The 19857-nt window shown below is 34.4% G+C and overlaps 1 protein-coding gene across 3 annotated transcripts in view; it reads right to left on the reverse strand.

Annotated features, from left to right (window-relative positions):
• Nucleotides 1-19857, reverse strand: part of LOC131034649 (probable transporter vicT) — a 203985-nt gene that overhangs the window by 67900 nt on the left and 116228 nt on the right. For 2 of the 3 annotated variants that reach the window (XM_059221844.1, XM_057966211.2), the window contains exon 6: nt 9420-9573. The exons of the other annotated variant lie outside the window; for it this stretch is intronic. In XM_059221844.1, the coding sequence (XP_059077827.1) occupies nt 9420-9573 (154 nt within the window). The remainder of the gene's footprint in view (nt 1-9419; nt 9574-19857) is intronic. 3 annotated transcript variants of the gene reach the window in all.

Below are 19857 nucleotides of genomic sequence, written 5' to 3' on the forward strand. Positions count from 1 at the left end.
CTTCCACACATTCAAAAAATGTCACATTCCTATGTGAGGCTATAGAGGAGGTCATACATGAGGTGGGTGAGGAGAATGTAGTTCAAGTGGTGACAGATAATGTAGCAAATTATGTTGCTGCAGGTAGACTTTTGATGGAGAGGCACCCATCTATATTTGGGTCTCCATGTGCCATCCATTGCCTTGACCTCATATTGGAGGATATTGTCAAGCTTCCATGGATCAAGACATGTAGATAAGGCAAAAAATATTTGCAAATTTGTATATAATCATTCATGGGTCCTTTGCCTAATGAGGTAATACACGAGGCGAAAGGAGTTGGCTCGTCCTAGAATCACTAGATTTGCCACCAATTTCATCACATTACAATCCTTGATTCGGTGTAATGCAACTTTGAGGTGTATGTTCATTGGTGAGAAGTGGACTTCCTCATCCTATGCTACGACCACTACAGGGATTGATGTTGCAAATTGCATTTTTTATGAGCCAAGCTTTTGGGCCCCTTGTGCAGAGATTATGAAGGTAAAATTTTTATAAATTCTACATTATGTTTTAATTTTTATTCAAATTTTGCTTTTATTTGTTTATTTTCATTCACACTTAAGTTAACTGATAATGTTTCACAATATTTGCAATTCATTGAGCCCTTGGTAGTTCTCCTACGAGTTGTCGATGGGGAGAAAGCCGCACTGGACTACATATATGAGGGCATGGATGGGGCCAAGGAGAACATTAGATTTGTCTATGGAGGAGATGAGAGTGTAAGTATCGTCCCATTTGGGATATCATTGATAGGAGATGGCACCTCCAACTTCACAAACCCCTCCATGCAGCCGCTTATTACCTCAATCTGGCATTCCATTTCTACCCTAATTTCAAGGCAGATGAGGAGGCTCTTAATGGGCTCTACTCAGTGATAGAGTGGATGTTGTCTGGTGATGGTAGCACTATAATCCACGAGATAGAGACCTTTTCAAATGTAGAAGGCAAGAGCTTTTGTCGTCAAATTTGCAAAGACAATCAGACAAAAATGCAGCCAAGTAAAAATATATTTTAAGGGCATAATTTTAATTTTATATTATTCAATTTATTATTAAATGAGACTTTTTTTTCTTTTTCTCAACTCCGATAGATAGTGGCAGATGTTTGGTCCTAAAACACCAAATCTTTAGCGGATAGCCATTCGCATTTTGAGCCAACCATGCAACGCTTCCGGTTGTGAGCACAACTGGCATATGTTTGAGAACATATGCTCCAAGAGGCACAATAGATTGTATGTGGAGAGGTTGAATGATCTAGAACCTCTGTCTTAGACAGAGACAAGTTTTGGCCCATTACTCCAGCCCGATCACACTAGAGGTCGATCCAAAATCTAAGTGGATCAATGAGGCTACGGATCCAGTCTTTAGTGACGACGACCTTGATTGGGTTGACCAAGCAAATAGAGAGGCTAAGGCTATAGCCATGGCAAAGGAAGAGGTTAGAGCATGAGCACACACAAGCACAACTAATGTTGGTGAGGGTGAATGGATTCACGGGCAGAGACTATGGCTGTTGAATCATCCAGGACCTACCTTAGACGCCTTCGTAGAAGGGATGCAAGCTCCTCTAAGCCATAGACTTGTAGTTGTTGTTTTGATATTTGTGTGGAACATTTGATGTCATGGATTTCATATTCCATGAGTTTTGTATACATTTCACAATATTTATATATCTAAGTTTGCTATTTCCTTCAGCTACAATTTGTGTTTATGCTAATGTGATTGATGTATACTTGTGTATGTGATCAAATTAGCTTCTATTTGATGATGTTATTGTGTCTTCAAGGTTTATTCAATAACGGGTGCATGAAACAAGTTTTAAAACCTTCAAAATCTCTAAATTTCTTTTGTTTTTCACTTTGTCGAGTCTTGCCGAGTCTATACCGAGTTTTTTTGCTAAGTCCTAAGTTGAGTAACCCTTGCTAAGTCCACGCCAAGTCTGAATCCCGTTTCTATGATATGTCATGTGTGTGTGAGTGTTTGTGTTTTTCACTTTGCCAAGTCTGCATTGAGTTTTTTTGTTGAGTTTGAGTCTCGTTTCTAATGTGTGTGTGTGTGTGTGCAGATGTGTGTGTGTTCATGATGTGACTACAGGATTAAAAAATCCCAAGATCGCATTATTAAAGAGATATTTATTTGGTAAGATGTATCCCTAACCCTAATTTGTTGAAATTATGTTTTAGGGAAAATGCTAGGGCAAATTAGGAAGGGGACATTACATCATTATGTTGGTGCTCAAAGTTGTAAGTTCCCAAACCCCTAAAACTAGGCCATTCTTTGAGCACCAAGGTGTCAAAGTTAGAGCAACTAACCTCAAACTTATGTTCAAAGAATAGCTAAATCTCTCCTTCATTTCAAGCTCAGCTAGACCCAAAGGAGGCTTCCCTATGTAATATCCCTTGACTAATCTGACCTCAAGTTCCTGATTAAACCCTTAAGGAATACTGTCGGACACTTTGCATACAACCTCTTTACTTGCTGTTTCTATGTTTCAGTTTGATAATGATTGCTTGAAATGATGTCAAATGTGATTTAAAAGCTTTCAAATGGTTACTAAGATGTCTAGGCAAAGAACCATAATGCAAATGCAATTCTTTTTGTCTTTTTGAATGAATATAGATGACCCACACAATGTAAATATGCACCTACAACAGCTAGACATTAATACAAACAGTTGGCATGCAAACTAAATATGAGAGAGACAACTCTTGACATTCAAACTCCTTGTGACTACAATGATATTAGAATGCAATGAGAATGCTTACAAACTGAAATGACAAGCAAAAGGCCAAGACTCTTGGCTTACAATGATGTATCCAATGCAAGTACCAAACTGATATAAATGTGCATCTACAGCTGCTTAAGAACAGCAACTAATACAACTAAAAAAGGATGCCAACTACACTAGAAAACATGAAAGAACCTAATGCAAGGAATTCTTATGATTGATGAAGATGTGGCAGATCCTTGTGCAAAGAATGGAGTCCCTTTGAAGCCAAATCGTGCCTCTCATGCAGCAGCCCCTGTTCTAGCATGAACTTCTGATATTAAGTCGTAGCAGCAATAATGAAGATCTTCAACAATGTCTTCTTCCAATATATTTAAATCTGCAAAAAATATTCTCTGAAAACCCCTTTGAAGATTCTGAAAGAAAAGTAAATCTTGTCCAATGAAGCACCAACTAGACTTTTGTATGAAGCCCACAGTCAAGCAATGATTCAGCTAGTCTTTCACAGCCTCAAGGTTGCATAAACACTGAAGAGATTCCGTTCTCCAATGCTGAAATTGCCTGAAACCCTAGGTATCAATGCACAATACCCAAAAGAAAAGACAAAATGATCATCAATAATGAGTTTGATTTGCTTTTTGAAACCTTTTATATCCTCTCAACTCTTAAATGCCTTTAATTCCCTTTTGAAATCCACTTTAGGGTTTCAATAAAACTTTATAATAACTTTTCAAAAGGGTTGATCCCTTCATTTGATGCAAAACAAAATAATATAAAGTATATATATTAATAATCACTTATATATCCCTTGAAATTGGTAATTTATATTATTCCTCATATGCACTTCATAATTTGACTTTATAATCATTAAATGTCCTTTTGTAATAGTCATTAAATGCTCTCACTTTATAATTTGACTTTATGATATTAAATCCCCTTTAATAATAAAGTCACATGAAGTCAATATAATATTCCCTTAAAATAATTAATTATTATTAAAGTAACACTTTAATAATAATTAAATGTCATAACTCCATTAATAACCATTATTTAATAATTCCGACTTTCATCACTGGCTAGCTCACTGCTCCCACTGTCAATCTGAATGCCTTAATAAAAATAGTAAGGGTCCCTCTCTAACATCCATTGACTTACTATAAATCCCTCAAAACGGAACCAGAAACCTCTAAATATCAATTCCTCAGAACAACTGAAGGATCAGGTGAGATAAACACTTACAACGACCACCTAAAGAGCTCCAAAACTCTCAAACTGGACCCTCTAATCCACCATACTAGCCTACGAGGGTCAAAATAATAGGCTAATCCCTCGAACTCTGATGCTCATGAAAATGGGGAGATTACACCCTAGAGGTATCCTTAACAGGGTTTATCACAAAAAAAAGATAGGCAAATAGACAAACTTGCAGTAATACCCACTATGAGCTTGATCACAAAAGTTGTCACTAGACCAAAGTTTAACCTATTGCTCATGAAACATATGGTTAACTTGATAAACACATCAACATAACTGCAAGACGTGTTTTTTCAACTACATTTTTTTAGTAGTGGCACTCTAGTTTGCAGGTATATGGGAACAACAAATATCTCATATCACATTTTCCCTGCTTTGTTATTGTGTCTTTATTGGATCACTCGAAATGTTTAGTGCTAGGCTGCTACGGTTTTGGTTTCGTTTATGTTTTATTTACTGTTAGTAATTCAGATGCAAAAGCATATGGATTTCAAAGAATCGATGTTGTTCAATTAATCAAGGAGACAAAGCTCCTTTAAATAGAATTACAAAGACAATGTTTCTAAAAGAAACAATCGTTAACTAGAGGCGAAATTAGAAACAACTTAAATGACCATTAATAACACAAAGAGAAAGATATTATTCTAATACCCTCCCTTAATGGTCATTGTTCTAACGACCAAGAGAAATAACAAAGAAGGTTGCCATTTCAAAGAATCGATGTTGTTCAATTAATCAAGGAGACAAAGCTCCTTTATATAGAATTACAAAGACGAAGTTTCTAAAAGAAACAATTGTTAACTAGAGGCGAAGTTAGAAACAACTTAAATGACCATTAATAACACAAAGAGAAAGATATTATTCTAATACCCTCCCTTAATGGTCATCATTCTAACAACCAAGAGAAATAACAGAGAAGGTTGCCCCCATCTTCTCAAAACATGTTGCAACAGAAGACAAGAGCCCACCACTGACTCTGCCACTTGAAATGAGTCTGCCACCAACCCTCCCAGAAACTGCAGAACTTCTGGAGATACCCAAAACAACACCAACCGTCCAACCTAATGTTGGAGAACTGTCCCTCCTTGTAACCAAAGACACACCAAGAACCAGTGAAACAAACATCTGCAAAAAATCGCGACTATACCCGATTAATCAGGAGTCGGGGAGTTTGCCGATTTTTTCCCCCAAAAAATCGGATATAATTGGTCAACCCTAGGTCAACGATTTTTCCAAAAAAAATCGCTAGAAAAACGCCAAAAAAACCCAATTTAAACGCGGAAAAAATGCAGAAAAAAGCATAACCCTAAACAAAGCGAAAACAACGGAAAGTATTGGTATTTTCTTTGGTTTCTTCCAAGTTCGAGGAGAAGAAATCGCACGCACAGCCGATAGCCCCGTCGAGAAGAAATCGTGAGTTGGTCTGCTGAATCTCGAACTCGTGATATGCCTCGGGTCAAAGAAGGGTAATGCCAATATTGAAATTTTAATATTTCAATCTTAAATTTTAGGGTTTGTATGTCATGCTGCTATAGTTTTAATATTTAATATTTCGATTTTTTGTTTTTAGTTTAAATTTTTGCTTTTTCTAATAAAATTTATATTTTCATATTTTATAATTAAAACATGTCTATTTGTTATTTAATTTTAAAATTTCTTATAATGTATTAAAACTTAATATTTTTAAATATTTAAATAGATTTCAATTATAATATATTTATTATTTAACGTTTAAAATTTAATATATCTATTAATAATAATCGAATTAAATTTTTAAATATACTATATTATATCTTTTAAAAATTTATTATAACGTATATTTTAATTAGATTTTAATTATAATATATTCATTATTTAACATTTAAAATTTAATATATCTATTAATAATAATTTAATTAAATTTTTAAATATATCATGTTATAACTTTTATAAATTTATTATAATGTATTAAAATTAAATATTTTAAAATATTTAAATTAGATTTTAATTATAATATATTCATTATTTAACATTTAAAATTTAATATATCTATTAATAATAATTGAATTAAATTTTTAAATATATTATATTATATTGTATTCAGATTTAATATAATGGTCTTTTATTTTTATTGATTTATTACTTATATTTAAAAAAATCAAATTTATAAAGGTGAATTTAATCACGAATTTTCTTTCAAACTTTTTCCCTTTGTTGAATTTCGTTCGAATTTAATGGTTGCCTAACACAAACTCAAACTCGAACCTTGTGACATTGGGTGGGGGGATGTTGACATTCGGCTGGTTGCTTATTTTTTCACCAAATACATTTCGCAGAAGTATTATTCAGTTTTTTATATTTTTTTCTATCAAAATTTAGTGTATTAAAATTTGTTGTTATGAATAAATGCTTACGAGGAATAATACATAACGCTGCTTATTAAATGGAACCCATTCATTGAGACCCTTATCATACTAAAAAGGAACTATGCCTATCCATCTAATGTTCATCCTATATATATTTCAATACAGGTAAGCAATAGCACATTATTACATCCTTTTATTATTGAGGACAACAAAAATTAATTCCTTGTATCTTAATAGTTGAATATAGGCAAAACCATCATCATTGTAATTGTTACATAGAATCATAGATAAGCGTCCCCTTGCTTCATACTACACAAAGTGATCTTTTCTTAATCAAGAAAAAAAGAAAGAAAGAAATGTTCACAGATAACCAGAAATGCTCAATGGGATTCAAATATGCAACATAGAGCTTAAAGTATCTTCAACTTGAACAAATAAAAAGGTGTACAAATCTCATTTTAGATGAAACATTGGAAGACTACATGTTCATACGCCTCAACCTCTAAAAACAACAAAAAATGTTTTGTTTATCCTCCCGAGATCTATGGCAGCTTGTGTTGATTTTTTTGAAATTTTGTACTTAGTTTACAGGTTGACTTTGTACAAAGACACAAACTATATTGTAATCAACATTTTGACATCTATCACCATCTAGATATTATTTATGTTGTGTTATGTTTTGTGCAATGTAATACGCGATATGAATATAAAAAATGAAAATCTATTTTCTACAATTCATGTGTTGAAGTGTCTATTTTATTTGCCTACAATATCTCTATGCTATGGAGATGCCCTTAAACATATAAAAAAATAGTTTTTGATTGCTTTTTTGCAATTTTTTATGTTTTTTTGTAAATCCGATTTTTCCCCGATTTTTTCAAAAAATCTTATACTTTTGTTTTGCCGATTAATTCCCCAAACGATTAATGTTTCTTTGCCAAGAACAACTGTCATGATTTTGAGGAAAAACTCAACAAGCCCTCCAAACTATTGCAAATGAGCAAGATGCCCAAAAATAGACTGCAAACAAAAGACTACTGCAGATGTTCACACAACAACTCCAAGTGTGACTAAAAACAGACTACAACAAAAGTACAATTTTTGAGGAAAAAATCATAAAGCCTCCCATGATTTTTTTTCAAGGACAAAATATTTTAAAAACCCACAAATAAATTTTGAGGACAAAATTATTAAAACCCACAGATTTTTTTAAGGGAAAAAAATATTAAAACCCATCAAAAAAATTTTAGGTAAAAAAATATTAAAAAACCGAAACAAACATCGATGCCCATAAGCTATCTTCACGCTTTTCGAGGCACGAAAAACAAGATACTAAGAAGATGTTGAATGCAGAAAACTCGAGGTATGAAGATCAATGCACTGAGAAAGTATAAGCACAAATTCCAAGGCAAATTCGTTGGCACCAAAAACGAGGCACCCAAAAAAAAATGAAACCAACCCAGAAAAGCTCTCGAAAAACCCACCAAGAATCTGAAATCAGAATGCAGATCCAACGGCTCAAAAATTGAAGCAGGAAAAATGATGCACCCCAAAAAATCTGACGACGACCCAATTGAGGTCTCGAAAAACCCATCAAGAATCTGCAACCAGAATAAAATTTTGACTTGAATTGATGGGTCAAAACCCTAGTCCAAAATTGCAAAAACCCTAGGCGACCATGAATGAACCAGATCGAGCAAAACCACGTGGAGAATAGACACGGATCGAGGGCAAAGACACGCAACACGATTTGCAGCAAAAAATCCATGAACTGGAAGATAACCACTTCGAACAACTTTTGAAATTTTTTTCTAAAAAATTCCTTTTGAAAATTTTTAGAATAACAAAAAATTTTCAAAAAAATTTAATTCTCTGCTCTGATACCATAATACAGATGCAAAAGCATATAGATTGCAAAGAATCGATGTTGTTCAATTAATCAAGGAGACAAAGCTCCTTTAAATAGAGTTACAAAGACGATGTTTCTAAAAGAAACAATCGTTAACTAGAGGCGAAGTTAGAAACAACTTAAATGACCATTAATAACACAAAGAGAAATATTATTCTAATAGTTAGAGAATAGAAACTAGTTTTATTTTGTACTTATTACTAAGCTGATAGGGTTTTGTTCAATTTCTTTCCATTTTTCTAGCATTAGTTTCTATTTTTTCAAAAAGAAAATGGCATTTGCAAGTAGGATTATGGTGGCAAGCCTAGGTACCTTGTTCAGAAACATAGGACACTAGGTACAATGTATAGAATGGTAATCTACAACTGTTGTGGGACGGATATGAGACGAGGCATAGATCAACTCAAATATAGCTGATTTGGAGGAAGCAACCACAAGTGAAGGCATATAAGGAGGAAGGCGTGCCATGAGGTGGAGATTCATCCAATTCACAATATGCTCTTCTTGAGGATCATAGTGTTCCCCAACAAGGAGCTAAAGAAGAACCATCCAATTCCAGACACCTACACAGCAGCAGCCTTTTTGAGCTTTAGTTGTAGAAGAAATTTATAAATTACAAACATTGAAAGCTCAAACTATCATTCATGTTGAAATTGACTCATTTTTGGTCCTATGATTTGTATTGAACTCTACTTTTGATCTATAAATAAAGGAAGTCGGTAATATATGTTCCCTAAATTCAGTAGCATCCATGCTGTTTGGAGAATTTTTCACAAATATATGTTTTTTTAATATTCAGAAAATCTATCAAGTTTTTGTTGAGATTAAGATTTGGAAAAGTTTGGGTCAGTCAAGTTATTGTTGAGTACGAGTTTTCTAGCCATGATTTGAACTATTTGGTATCAGTGGTTTCAATAGCCTTGTGCCCAATATGGATCGCACCATGATACTGCAATTCAAGTATATGCATTCCAAGATATATATTTATCTATTCCATATAAACAATAATATGATGCTAAGTACATCATTTAGGTTGTAGCTAAATTAAAAACTTCATAGTGTATTTATAACTACAACATATATAAATTAGCCCTGTTTCTTTGATTTGGGAAATGCCCTCAGATATAGAAAGAAGACCTTACATAGGTTGTTCAGAAGCCTTTGCTGCTGCCCGTATAAAACAGTAATTGGCTCCTCCGCTTGCAGCAGATAATAGAGTTATTAGAATTGCATGTATATAGTTCTGTTCTCCAGGTTTGTATAGGCCAGTTGAAGCTTTACTTTCTGGTGTCTGTCCTGCAAATCATTTCATGAAAAACTTAAAATTCAAGCACATATGCAATTTCAATGGATAAGATGTTAATTTCTATAATCATTTTTTTATCAAATTAAATTCAAACTTCATTGATAGAGAAAGAGATTCAATATCTATTTTATTTCTGTATTGTGAAGTCCAAATTACTAAAAAAATGACATAATTCTCTGGTGCAATAGGAGGTGATCCAAACAATATCAAAAGTACATACTTAAAGCGAATAACATTAGACTATATGATAAATCTGGAGTTCTTGGGATAAAAGATCTACTATAATTGTAGATTGGCCTTGCAACTTTACTCATTGGTTCCCACATAAGAACATCCATAATCAAATGTGTTGTAATCTCGAGATTGGAAAATGCTGAAAACTAATTAAGCATAAGTTCTTCAAAAAAAAATTGGAAAACCAGAGGAGCAAAAAGCAAAATAGCATTACATTTTTACCAAGATAAATATCTACCCCACGAGCATGCATTCACAGTAGCATTTGCATATAGCACCGATCAGACAATGCATTTTCACATTTGGAGTTTTTCTAGGGTTTCAGTTAGTGCTCAGAATAGACCATCCCCAAAGCTCTCAAAAGAAGTTATCCACAAGTGTTTTATCAATCCTACAAAACAACTAAAACACAATAAGCATGGAAGCATCAGAATAGTACTTTCTTTTAGCATTTTCTTATAAATAGTTTTGCATTCTAGTGAGTAACTAGAACACGCCACATCTTAAGAAATCTCTTACGATATGTGAAAGGGCAATTGTTTGTGATACCCTATCAAATGACTCCACTTATTCACTACTTCATAGTTATGTGCATAGTACGAAAACTTGCAGGGACTAGCAAATCAAAATCCACAAGGCACTGCACTGACCGGACTTGGTGGTTACTCCACATTGGGTAACCACTGAGTCTCTATTACATGCAAAAAACTAGCCAAGTTTTAGACACAGATTCATGCCCTTCAAGCATGGCCTAGCCTATAGCAAAATGCCAAAAAGAAGACCCAGAAATTAAAATAGTCAAAAAATCATTTTTTGTGCTCATTTCATAAATTTTTAATTGTGATGTGAGGAGTTACTTGAATCAAATCAATCTGCGAGTAGTATAATGTATTATTTCACTTTGAAATTTCAAATTTTGAGAGTTTGAAAATCATATGACATATGTAAGCTTTGAATGATGACAAACCAATAATCAGAATTGACTTATGTGTTTTATAAATGCATTAATTTCTCTTATTTTTTGTAATTATGTTTGTCTCTTCTCCCAAGAGCCTGCCAAGTGTAAGTGGAGTCCAAGTTTTCCAACCATGGATATGCGAATAGATTCTTGTAATTCTTCAAGTTTCCCTATAGAAGTCTGCTTATGCCTTCTCACCTTGAACCAATGCTGGATACATCAATCAGCATAAGAAACCTTACCTCTACGAAGGATATTGTGTCCTGCACATGGCTTCTATATATGTTCTCTGTCATGAATTCCTATGCCTCATAAATCCTCGTAGAAGACATTAACAGATAATCATAATCTCCAAGTAGCCCTAAGAGGATATGAAGAGGATTTATGTCAGTGCCTTACAATATTGGAAGCTAGGTAGTCAAGCCTGCCCGGTTGAGTTCATTGTGAACCTTTTCTGTTAAAAACATAATATTTAAATTCTCCAGCATGATAGCAAAAATCTTTTTCGGGAATAAATTCACAAACCAAAAAAAAAAAGGTTTTCTAAAATCATCAAGAAGATCAAGAAATCAAATAAGGGTTAGGGTTAAGGAAATATAGAAAAAATGCTGAAGAAATTGGGAAAAAAAAAATCGGATACCCTAAATTTTATAACCAAAAAATCACAAGTATGCAAATATCATGATTCTAATGTAGTCTTTTGATCAATGAATTGTTTGACTGGTTTTCCACTAAAATCATGATTTTAGTGAAGTCTTTTGCTTGATGAATTGTTTTACTGGTTTATCAAAAAAACATAATTTTTTAAAAAGACTTAATCAACCAGACAACAGAATCATGATTTATTGCACCAAATATGCAATTTTTGTAACCATGTTCTGCACTTTAACAGTTAGCAATGCGATTTATTCAGATTTGCTTCAGTGTATCTTGCCCCCAACCCAATTTATATGTCCATTGGAGCCAATCTTGGACCTATCTATTTGGACATTGGTTCATTTTTTCTTTTGTAAGGAAGCCGATTATCCATGTGCCAAAATAAAAAAAAGGCCTAGTGTGCAAAATTAGATAATTATTCACTGTAGGTATTAGATTGTTGATGATAAAGCTCTTGTGCAGTTTGATAACTGTTTTTGGCCAAGAAAGCATCCTTATAGTACTAGACACTAGAGAAGCAAAAATCTCCAAAAAATCCAAATTATACCTGATTTCTTGCAAATCAATTCCATGGATGATTTTCCCCTAAAAGAATCCCGATTTTTTGTGAATCAATCCCATGGATGATTTTTACCCAAAAAAATCCCATCATTTTGAAAAACCATTGATTGCAATTTTCAACAATTGTTTTGCATTTAAATTGCATCTGAAAGCTTAATCAATCTCCTACCAATTTGTGAAACCCTAGAAACTTATGAAATATTTTATGACATAATTACATATTATTTATAGGGCACGACTACAAATGGGAGCTGGCTGGGATATGCAAAGAATGCACAACTAGTTGCAAACTTGTAGGGAGTCGAGAGGCAGTGCATTTAAGTCAAAAGGAGGCAAATTTACATTCTATAATTTCATTCCATATACATAATATTTACACAAAAATTAACCAGTTGTAATGTCCCCACTCTAGCAGATTGACCAAGTATATGTGCGTTAGCCTAGCTCTACATGGTCCCGAGGGCTAACGAAGAGTTTAAAGGGATCCTGGAGTGTTTTGGCCTAGTCATTTCCAGTTTGGGCCAAAACGAAGTTGATTTACTTAGTTTCAGGCATACTTACTATTTTTAGTAAGTCAGCAGGACACAACGGGGGCTAGTTTTGGTGATTGGATTTGATACTCCTTGGCAAGAGCTTTCCGACGAGCTATCACTCACGCTATTCGGAGTCCGATTGCTAATATATTTTAATGCCTGAAGTTTTATTAAAGTAACATTTAATTTAATTGTAAAATATTAAAGTGTTACTTTAATATTTATTTTATGGAGATATGTGTAAATCAAAGGGGCAACCAAGGGAGACATAAGTGAATATTTTAATATGTTTTATATTGAACATGTTTTATCCCACATTGCTTGAGTGAGTTGGGTCGCCCTTGGAGAAAGAATAAAAGGGAGCTTTTGTGGCTTCATTGGAGAGGTGGAATATGAGAAGAATTTGGTGTGTGAGTTGCAGATCCGTTTTTGGCATTAGAGGACGTCTATCGTCTCTTGTGACATTCTAGACATCATTCCCTTGGGGTTTGGCCTTTGGAATCCTTTGCTATCAGCTTCATTTACAGGCAGATTGGGTGTTTTTCCAGCTACAAGCAGCAGCATTATTTGGTTGCATTTCCAGCTACAGGCCGCGACACTATTCACGCGGGTACTATTCACGTGACACTATTCACGCGGGTACTATTCACGCGGCACTATTCACGCGGGTACTATTCACCTGGCACTATTCATGCAGCACTATTCATGTTACTGTAGCAGCAAAATTAGAAATTTTGGTTGGAACATTATGTCAAAATGCTGGAGTATTTAGTGAGTTGAAAATAACCTGCTATGTATTTGATTTTTGTTAATTCTGGAAATAATATTATAACAGCAGTAGTTCAATTTCCAGCTTGCCTATTATTGTAGATTCTTTTTAGTTCATGTTATGTGGTTTCATACCTGTGCAAAGACTTAAAAACAAAAAAAAACATTAAAACATTAAACGGAGGAATAAGGAGTTGGCTGCAAACTGTTTGACTAAATTCCTATCAGCAGTGGGGTTAGTTTTTGGGCATTCTAGGGTGTCCATTACACCAGTGCATACAAATATATGAATAGTCTGTTAAATAAAATTTTCAATGTGTCACAAGGACCTTCCAATTTCAAACATTAAATCTAAATATTTTGGTGGGGCTTCCGTCCAAAGAGATTGTATTTTACTGTTATGATAGGTTAATGGTCTATATTTTGAGGTAATATTTTAGATAACTGTTCATACTTCATATTTTGTGTCTTCTTTGTCATGCTTTCATTTTATCTATATTCAGATGCTGAGATTTCTGTCAATGTCTTAAATACGCTGTCACACATGGTTTAGTTTTGTGTCTTCTTCTTATCTACTTCGAATGTTAAATAAATTTCTGATGTACACATCACAAGGATCTTTCAATTCAAATCAACAAGATTAAAAACGTTAAATCTACATTTTATTTTTGTGGGGCTTCTGTCCAAAGAGATAGTATTTTACTGTTATTATAGGTGAATGATCTATATTTTGAAGCTATATTTTAGCTCATTGTGTCCACTTCATATTTTATGTCTACTTTATCATGGTTTAATTTTGTGTTTACTTCTTATCTTGATTTTCTGCACAACTAAGTTGTTATTGTGAAGATTGGTTGGTTATTTGGTCCAACCAACATTTGATGGTCTATCTTTTTCTACAGCAGTAGCCTTATAAATCAGTTCTTCGGAAAGAAATAATTTGTATTCTTGGCTAAATGGCATAAATTTAATGCTAATTTAGGCTCTTTGTCATATCATTGCTTTGCTTGATGAATATGACAATGTTATAGTTTCATTTTTTCACTTAGTCTCATTACTAGAAGTGAACAGGTAATGTTATGTGTAGATCATCTTTGTCTTCATAACATTTTATCCTTCTCTCAAGTTATAGTACAAAAACCCTTGGATGTATAAAAACCCATGGCTGCATAAATTTCAGAGTGATAAAATGTTTTTTTCTTTTATCCTACTGGGATGCAAACATGTTTATTGTAGCTGTTTTGAGGCCTTACTAAGTTTTCAAAGTTTTCATTGTTATGATAGTCCACTCTGTATGATTAAACATTCTTTTCATATTAATAATAATTGGGAATGTAGTGTTCTAACACTTTACCATCCACTCACATCATACAACAAGACTAGAGGTTTACTCGCCTATCATTCAATGAACTGTTTTATTGTTAACTTAGCAATCACTTCATACAGAACTTACCGAAGAATCATTTAGTAGCAAAGCTTACATGCTACACTGCATTCTTCTATTTTGGACAAACTTTTCAATTGGACAATTCATGTGTTAAAACTCTCTATTTTATTTGCTCTCTGTATCTCTATGCTATGGAAATCCTTCCAAACTATTCATTTGGACAATTCATGGGTTAAACTTTCTCTTTTATTTGCTCTATATATCTCTATGCTATGGAAATCCTTCTAAATTTAAAAATAAGAAGCTTTGTCTCTTCTTCATCATTTTTTTAAGTTTTTTTTAAATCTGATTTTTTCCCAATTTTTTCCCATCTAAATATCTTGTACTTTTAGTTTGCTGATTTTTTCCCCAAAAGATTTTTGTTGAGCCTAAGTCATCATCCATAGGTTCTCAAGAAAGCTCGTGTTTCTTCTCTGTACCGTGCATATCTACTGTCCAACAGACACAAAAATTATGTTTTGTTTCATTTTTAGTGTTAGAATAAATATCTACTTAATTAATGGTCAATATTGTAATATATTAGTTGAGATTCTATTAGTTCTATTTAGTTAGAATCTTTCTATTGTTGCTGTCTATTTTCTTCAGTTTCTTTTAGAAACTTGATCAATGTAATTGCCTATATATATTGCTTCTCATTTCTCAATGATAATCAAGCAATTACAATTGTCTCATTTGTTTTTACATTTAGAAGTGTATGTATTATTTCGGTTTTAATGGTTTCAGATTTCTTACCCAGGGTTTTCCCTAGACTTTAATAGCAGATTAGATATTATTTTGTTTTTAATTTTTCAAGCATTTTCAGATGTGAAATAGTATACAGAGTCAGTTTTTCACCAATTTCATTGTGTTGGTGTAAATAATTATTCATCATGGATATTATTACACTTACTTAAGTTTACTTAGGATAATGCATTTCATAGTAGTTTGGATATGAGACACTTGGGTGTTTGTGCCACATTGGGATAGTGTGTGTAGGAGAAATTCCACCTCTTATGGTGTTGATCTTGTTATTACACTATCATATCCACTTATTGTGGAGTGATAATTCTACCTTCGGTGGGTGATCCACCTCATGTGGAATATTATATTATTTCTCCTACCTACCCACACCTATTTCCTACCTACCCTTTTTTCTCATTGAGCCACATGTCATATTTGTGTGCTCATACATATCCCTAGCCTTGCCTATATAAGCAGGCTCATCTACATTGTATGTAACATTTATTGATCATTTTCTATTGATGAGAATACAATTTATTCTTATCCTATATTGTGTCTCTATTTTGTACATTTCATTGATCCCTTGATCTTGGCAAAATCCAACACATTGGCAACACTTTTCTCAAAAATGTAAATCAGGATTCTTGTCCAGCTTTGGTTTCTTACTGCTGCAGAGTTACAGAAAGACATACCAGGGTCTATATGATGTCTCGGGTACAGGCAAAACATACCACTTTTGCAATCCAGATTTATAAGATTTATTTTGTTTGAATTTCAAATGGGAAAGAATTTTCTTTTCTTTTTGTTTTTGCACTTGTCCCAAATGTGTAGTCCCCTTGTGCAATCCAGATTTATAAGATCTATTTTGTTTGAATTTTAAATGGGAAAGAATTTTCTTTTCTTTTTCTTTTTCCACTTGTCCCAAATGTGTAGTTTTTTTCAACTTACAATGGGTTAAAAATTGTTTGTTTGTTTGTTTTTTGCATTTGCATTTGCACCAGGCTTTAAAAGTATTGTTTTGTTTTGATTGTACTTTAAATAGACTAAAAACATTGTTGGTTTTTTATTTATATTGCCATATTGCTTCTGTTTAAATCATTGTTTGTTTTTCATACACATGTAACTGGTTATGAAAAAAACAGTTCATTTTTTATCTTCGCACTTTAAATGGGTATATTACTGTAAAAAAATTGTTTATATCACTGCTTTCAACAGTGTCAGACGAGTTACCTAAGTGACCAATGAGTACTGTATAGACTAGAGGAAATAGCTAGTGCAAGTGAGGCCAGATGGGAAAGCAAGAAGGCCACTCAAACTAATTTTAATTGTGAATGCCTTTAATTATGAATGTCATTTAAAGATGTTGATTATTTTATGCACTGATTTTTGTATGAAATAAGCTGCTGTGATTATGAAGATTGGGAAATTAATGTTATGGTGATTATTTAATATATTTTCTCAATACAAGTTAAAAAACAAACAGGGAACTGCTTGTATGCAAACTGTTTGACGAAATGCCTATTCATCATATACTGTGAAAATTGCAATATTTTGGTTAAAAATTTGGTCAATATATTACATCTAACAAAAGTTCTTTGGTTATCATCACAACGGAAGCATTAGAAGCAATTTCTTTATGCTAAAGTGGAACAAGTTGGAGCTCCACAGTCTCCTCCATTAAGCACCTCACATTTTGTAGATAATGATATAAGAGCCAATCAAATTTCTTTCTAGGTTTTTTCAAATTCAAAATCTATTTTGTGGGGATGGAATTGAAGAAGAATTAAGATCTATTAGTGTAGTTGTGATAATGCAGTATGCTTCTCTAAATAGAGGGTAGAAGTTAAAGAATTTACCCCTTTGAGGAAGAATCTACTAAGTATTGTCTATGATTCTATGGCCATTTCATTCAACAGGCAGCAACATCAAGGCTTCTTCTTCAAGGACTTCAAATTCCAATACTCTTATTGCTTTGGGACAAAGCAATAAAAGAAGGGAATACACTTATGAACCTATTTTGTAACAACTATGATATTTTAAATTTTGCACAATGGAGTTCATTAGGATTTGTCATCTGTATCTTGTGGATCTTTTAAGGCTAATTTTCTGGGTCCTCAGGACACAGTCTTGTGAATCCACTTGGATCTTGTAAGAAAAATGATCATCCCACATACAACAATAAAAAATTTTAAAAAGAGCTAAAGTGGAAAAATAATTAATGATTCACTATAGGTGTTCGAGAAATAGTCAAGACATGCATTTGCAAAAGAAGCTTTTGTGCATAGACAACATCTATGCTGGTTTCCATTTCATGTGAATTAACATCAACATATTCTAAGGAAAGTTCTCTTCTCTAATATATACTCTTTCATGAAATCACAGCAAATCAAGGCACTTCTATAGCATGCAAAGATAGATAACATATCATCTTACATTTGGTGCCCTTGTCTGGCAGATTTGTACCTGGTTTCATCATCGTCATTTGATCCATTGTATGATCCTTAACTTTTGTAAACATTTAAATTCTAATTCATGCTTGCATAAAGTTTTTCTTGTATGTATTTTTGAGAAGATGACAAACATCCTATGAAACTTTTAGGCATTTTGAGTTCAATACATCTTCCCAAGCTGGACAAAGAAATAAATAGAAACTGAAGGATGAAACTATAATGCCCTTGGCTAAACCCCAACGGATGTTCCTCTATCATGCTGGTAGGCATGTACCTAATCCAAATAGTGGGGCCAATTGCCACACATGTTCACAAGGGGGTTGGTCGACACTGGCACTCTAGTGGAACAAAAACCCCACCCTTAATGTTAATGGGCACCATTCATCATTAGTTACGGCTTTTTGGCACAGTGGCTCAAATACAAAGCTAAGAAACCACTACACCAAAGATGGTTCCCATTGACGCTAAGCAAGGGTTTTTCATCCCACCGAAGTGCTAATGCATGCTAGGCGCCTTCTACACACATGGCAGTTGGCCCCACCATCTAGATTAGGTGTACATCCACTAGCACGATGGAGGAATGTCTGTCAAGGTTCATCCAGGGGCATTGCAAGCCCACCATGCTCTATACGACCCGACCTCAATACCTCCACTTCAATATCAAGGTAAGCAACCACTATGCCAAAATCCCAAATTGATGGTGAGTGGAGCCCCATCAACGTTAAAAGTGGGGTTTTCGTCCCCACAAAGTGCTAGTGAAGTCCAACCCCCTCATGGACATGTGGCAACTAGCCTCACCATCTAGATCAATAACACACTTGCCAACACAAAGAGGAATGATCATCGAGCTTTAGCCAAGGACATTCAAGCCCACCACACTCCACAAGGCTCGACCTTATGACCTCAACGTTGATACCAAGCTAAGCAACCACTATGCAAAAGCTTAGATGGATGGAGAATGGCACCCATGAACATTAAGAGTGGGTATTTCATGCAAACAGAGTGCTAGCACAAGCAACAAGCACCACCATTTGGATCTGGTAAACACCTACCAACACAATGAAGAAACATTTGTCAAGGTTTAGCGAAGGGGCATTACAAGCCCACCATGCTCCATAGGTCTCGACCTCAAGACCTCATCTTTGATAACAAGCTAAGCAACTACTACATCAAAAGCTCAAACTTATGATGAATGGTGTCCATCAACATTAAGAATGGGTTTTTCGTCCCACCAAAGTGCCAACATAGACCAGCCCCTCATGGACACATGGCAACTAGCCCCACCATCTAGAACAAGTACATGTCTGTCAGCGAGAAAGAGGAACACCCACTAACATTTGACTAGGGGCATCACAAGCTCACCACATTCCATGGGGATCAACCTCGAGAACTCAACTCTGATAGTAGGCTAAGCAACCACTACACCAAAAGCTCAAACTTAAGAGTGGGCTCTTTGTCCCACCTAAGTGCCAACACACACCAACCTCCTCATGGACATGTGACAACTAGCCTCACCATCTTGATCGGGTATATGCCCACCAACACAATGGCGGAATGTACCCTAGGGTTTAGTGTGTGGGGCATTACATGCCCACCACGCTTTATAAGGCTCAACCTCGAGCCTTGACTTTGATACCAAGTTAAACAACCACTACGTCAAAATCCCTAAATGATAGTGAATTGTCAACATTAAGAGAGGGTTTTTCATCCCACCAAAGTGTCAATGTAAACCAACACCCTCGTAGACACATTATAACTAGCCCCACCATCTAGATCAAGTACACACTTGCTAGCCCGATGAACACCCGTTAAGGTTCAATTAGGGAGCATTATAGGCCCACCACACTCCATAGGGCTCATCCTCAAGAGCTTGGCTCTAATACTTGTTAAGCAACCACTGTGCAGAAACCCTCGACTCGTGGTGAATAGTGATCGTGGATGTTGAG

This window comes from Cryptomeria japonica, chromosome 5, assembly GCF_030272615.1.
Source record: "Cryptomeria japonica chromosome 5, Sugi_1.0, whole genome shotgun sequence".
NCBI classification, from domain to species: Eukaryota; Viridiplantae; Streptophyta; class Pinopsida; order Cupressales; family Cupressaceae; genus Cryptomeria; species Cryptomeria japonica.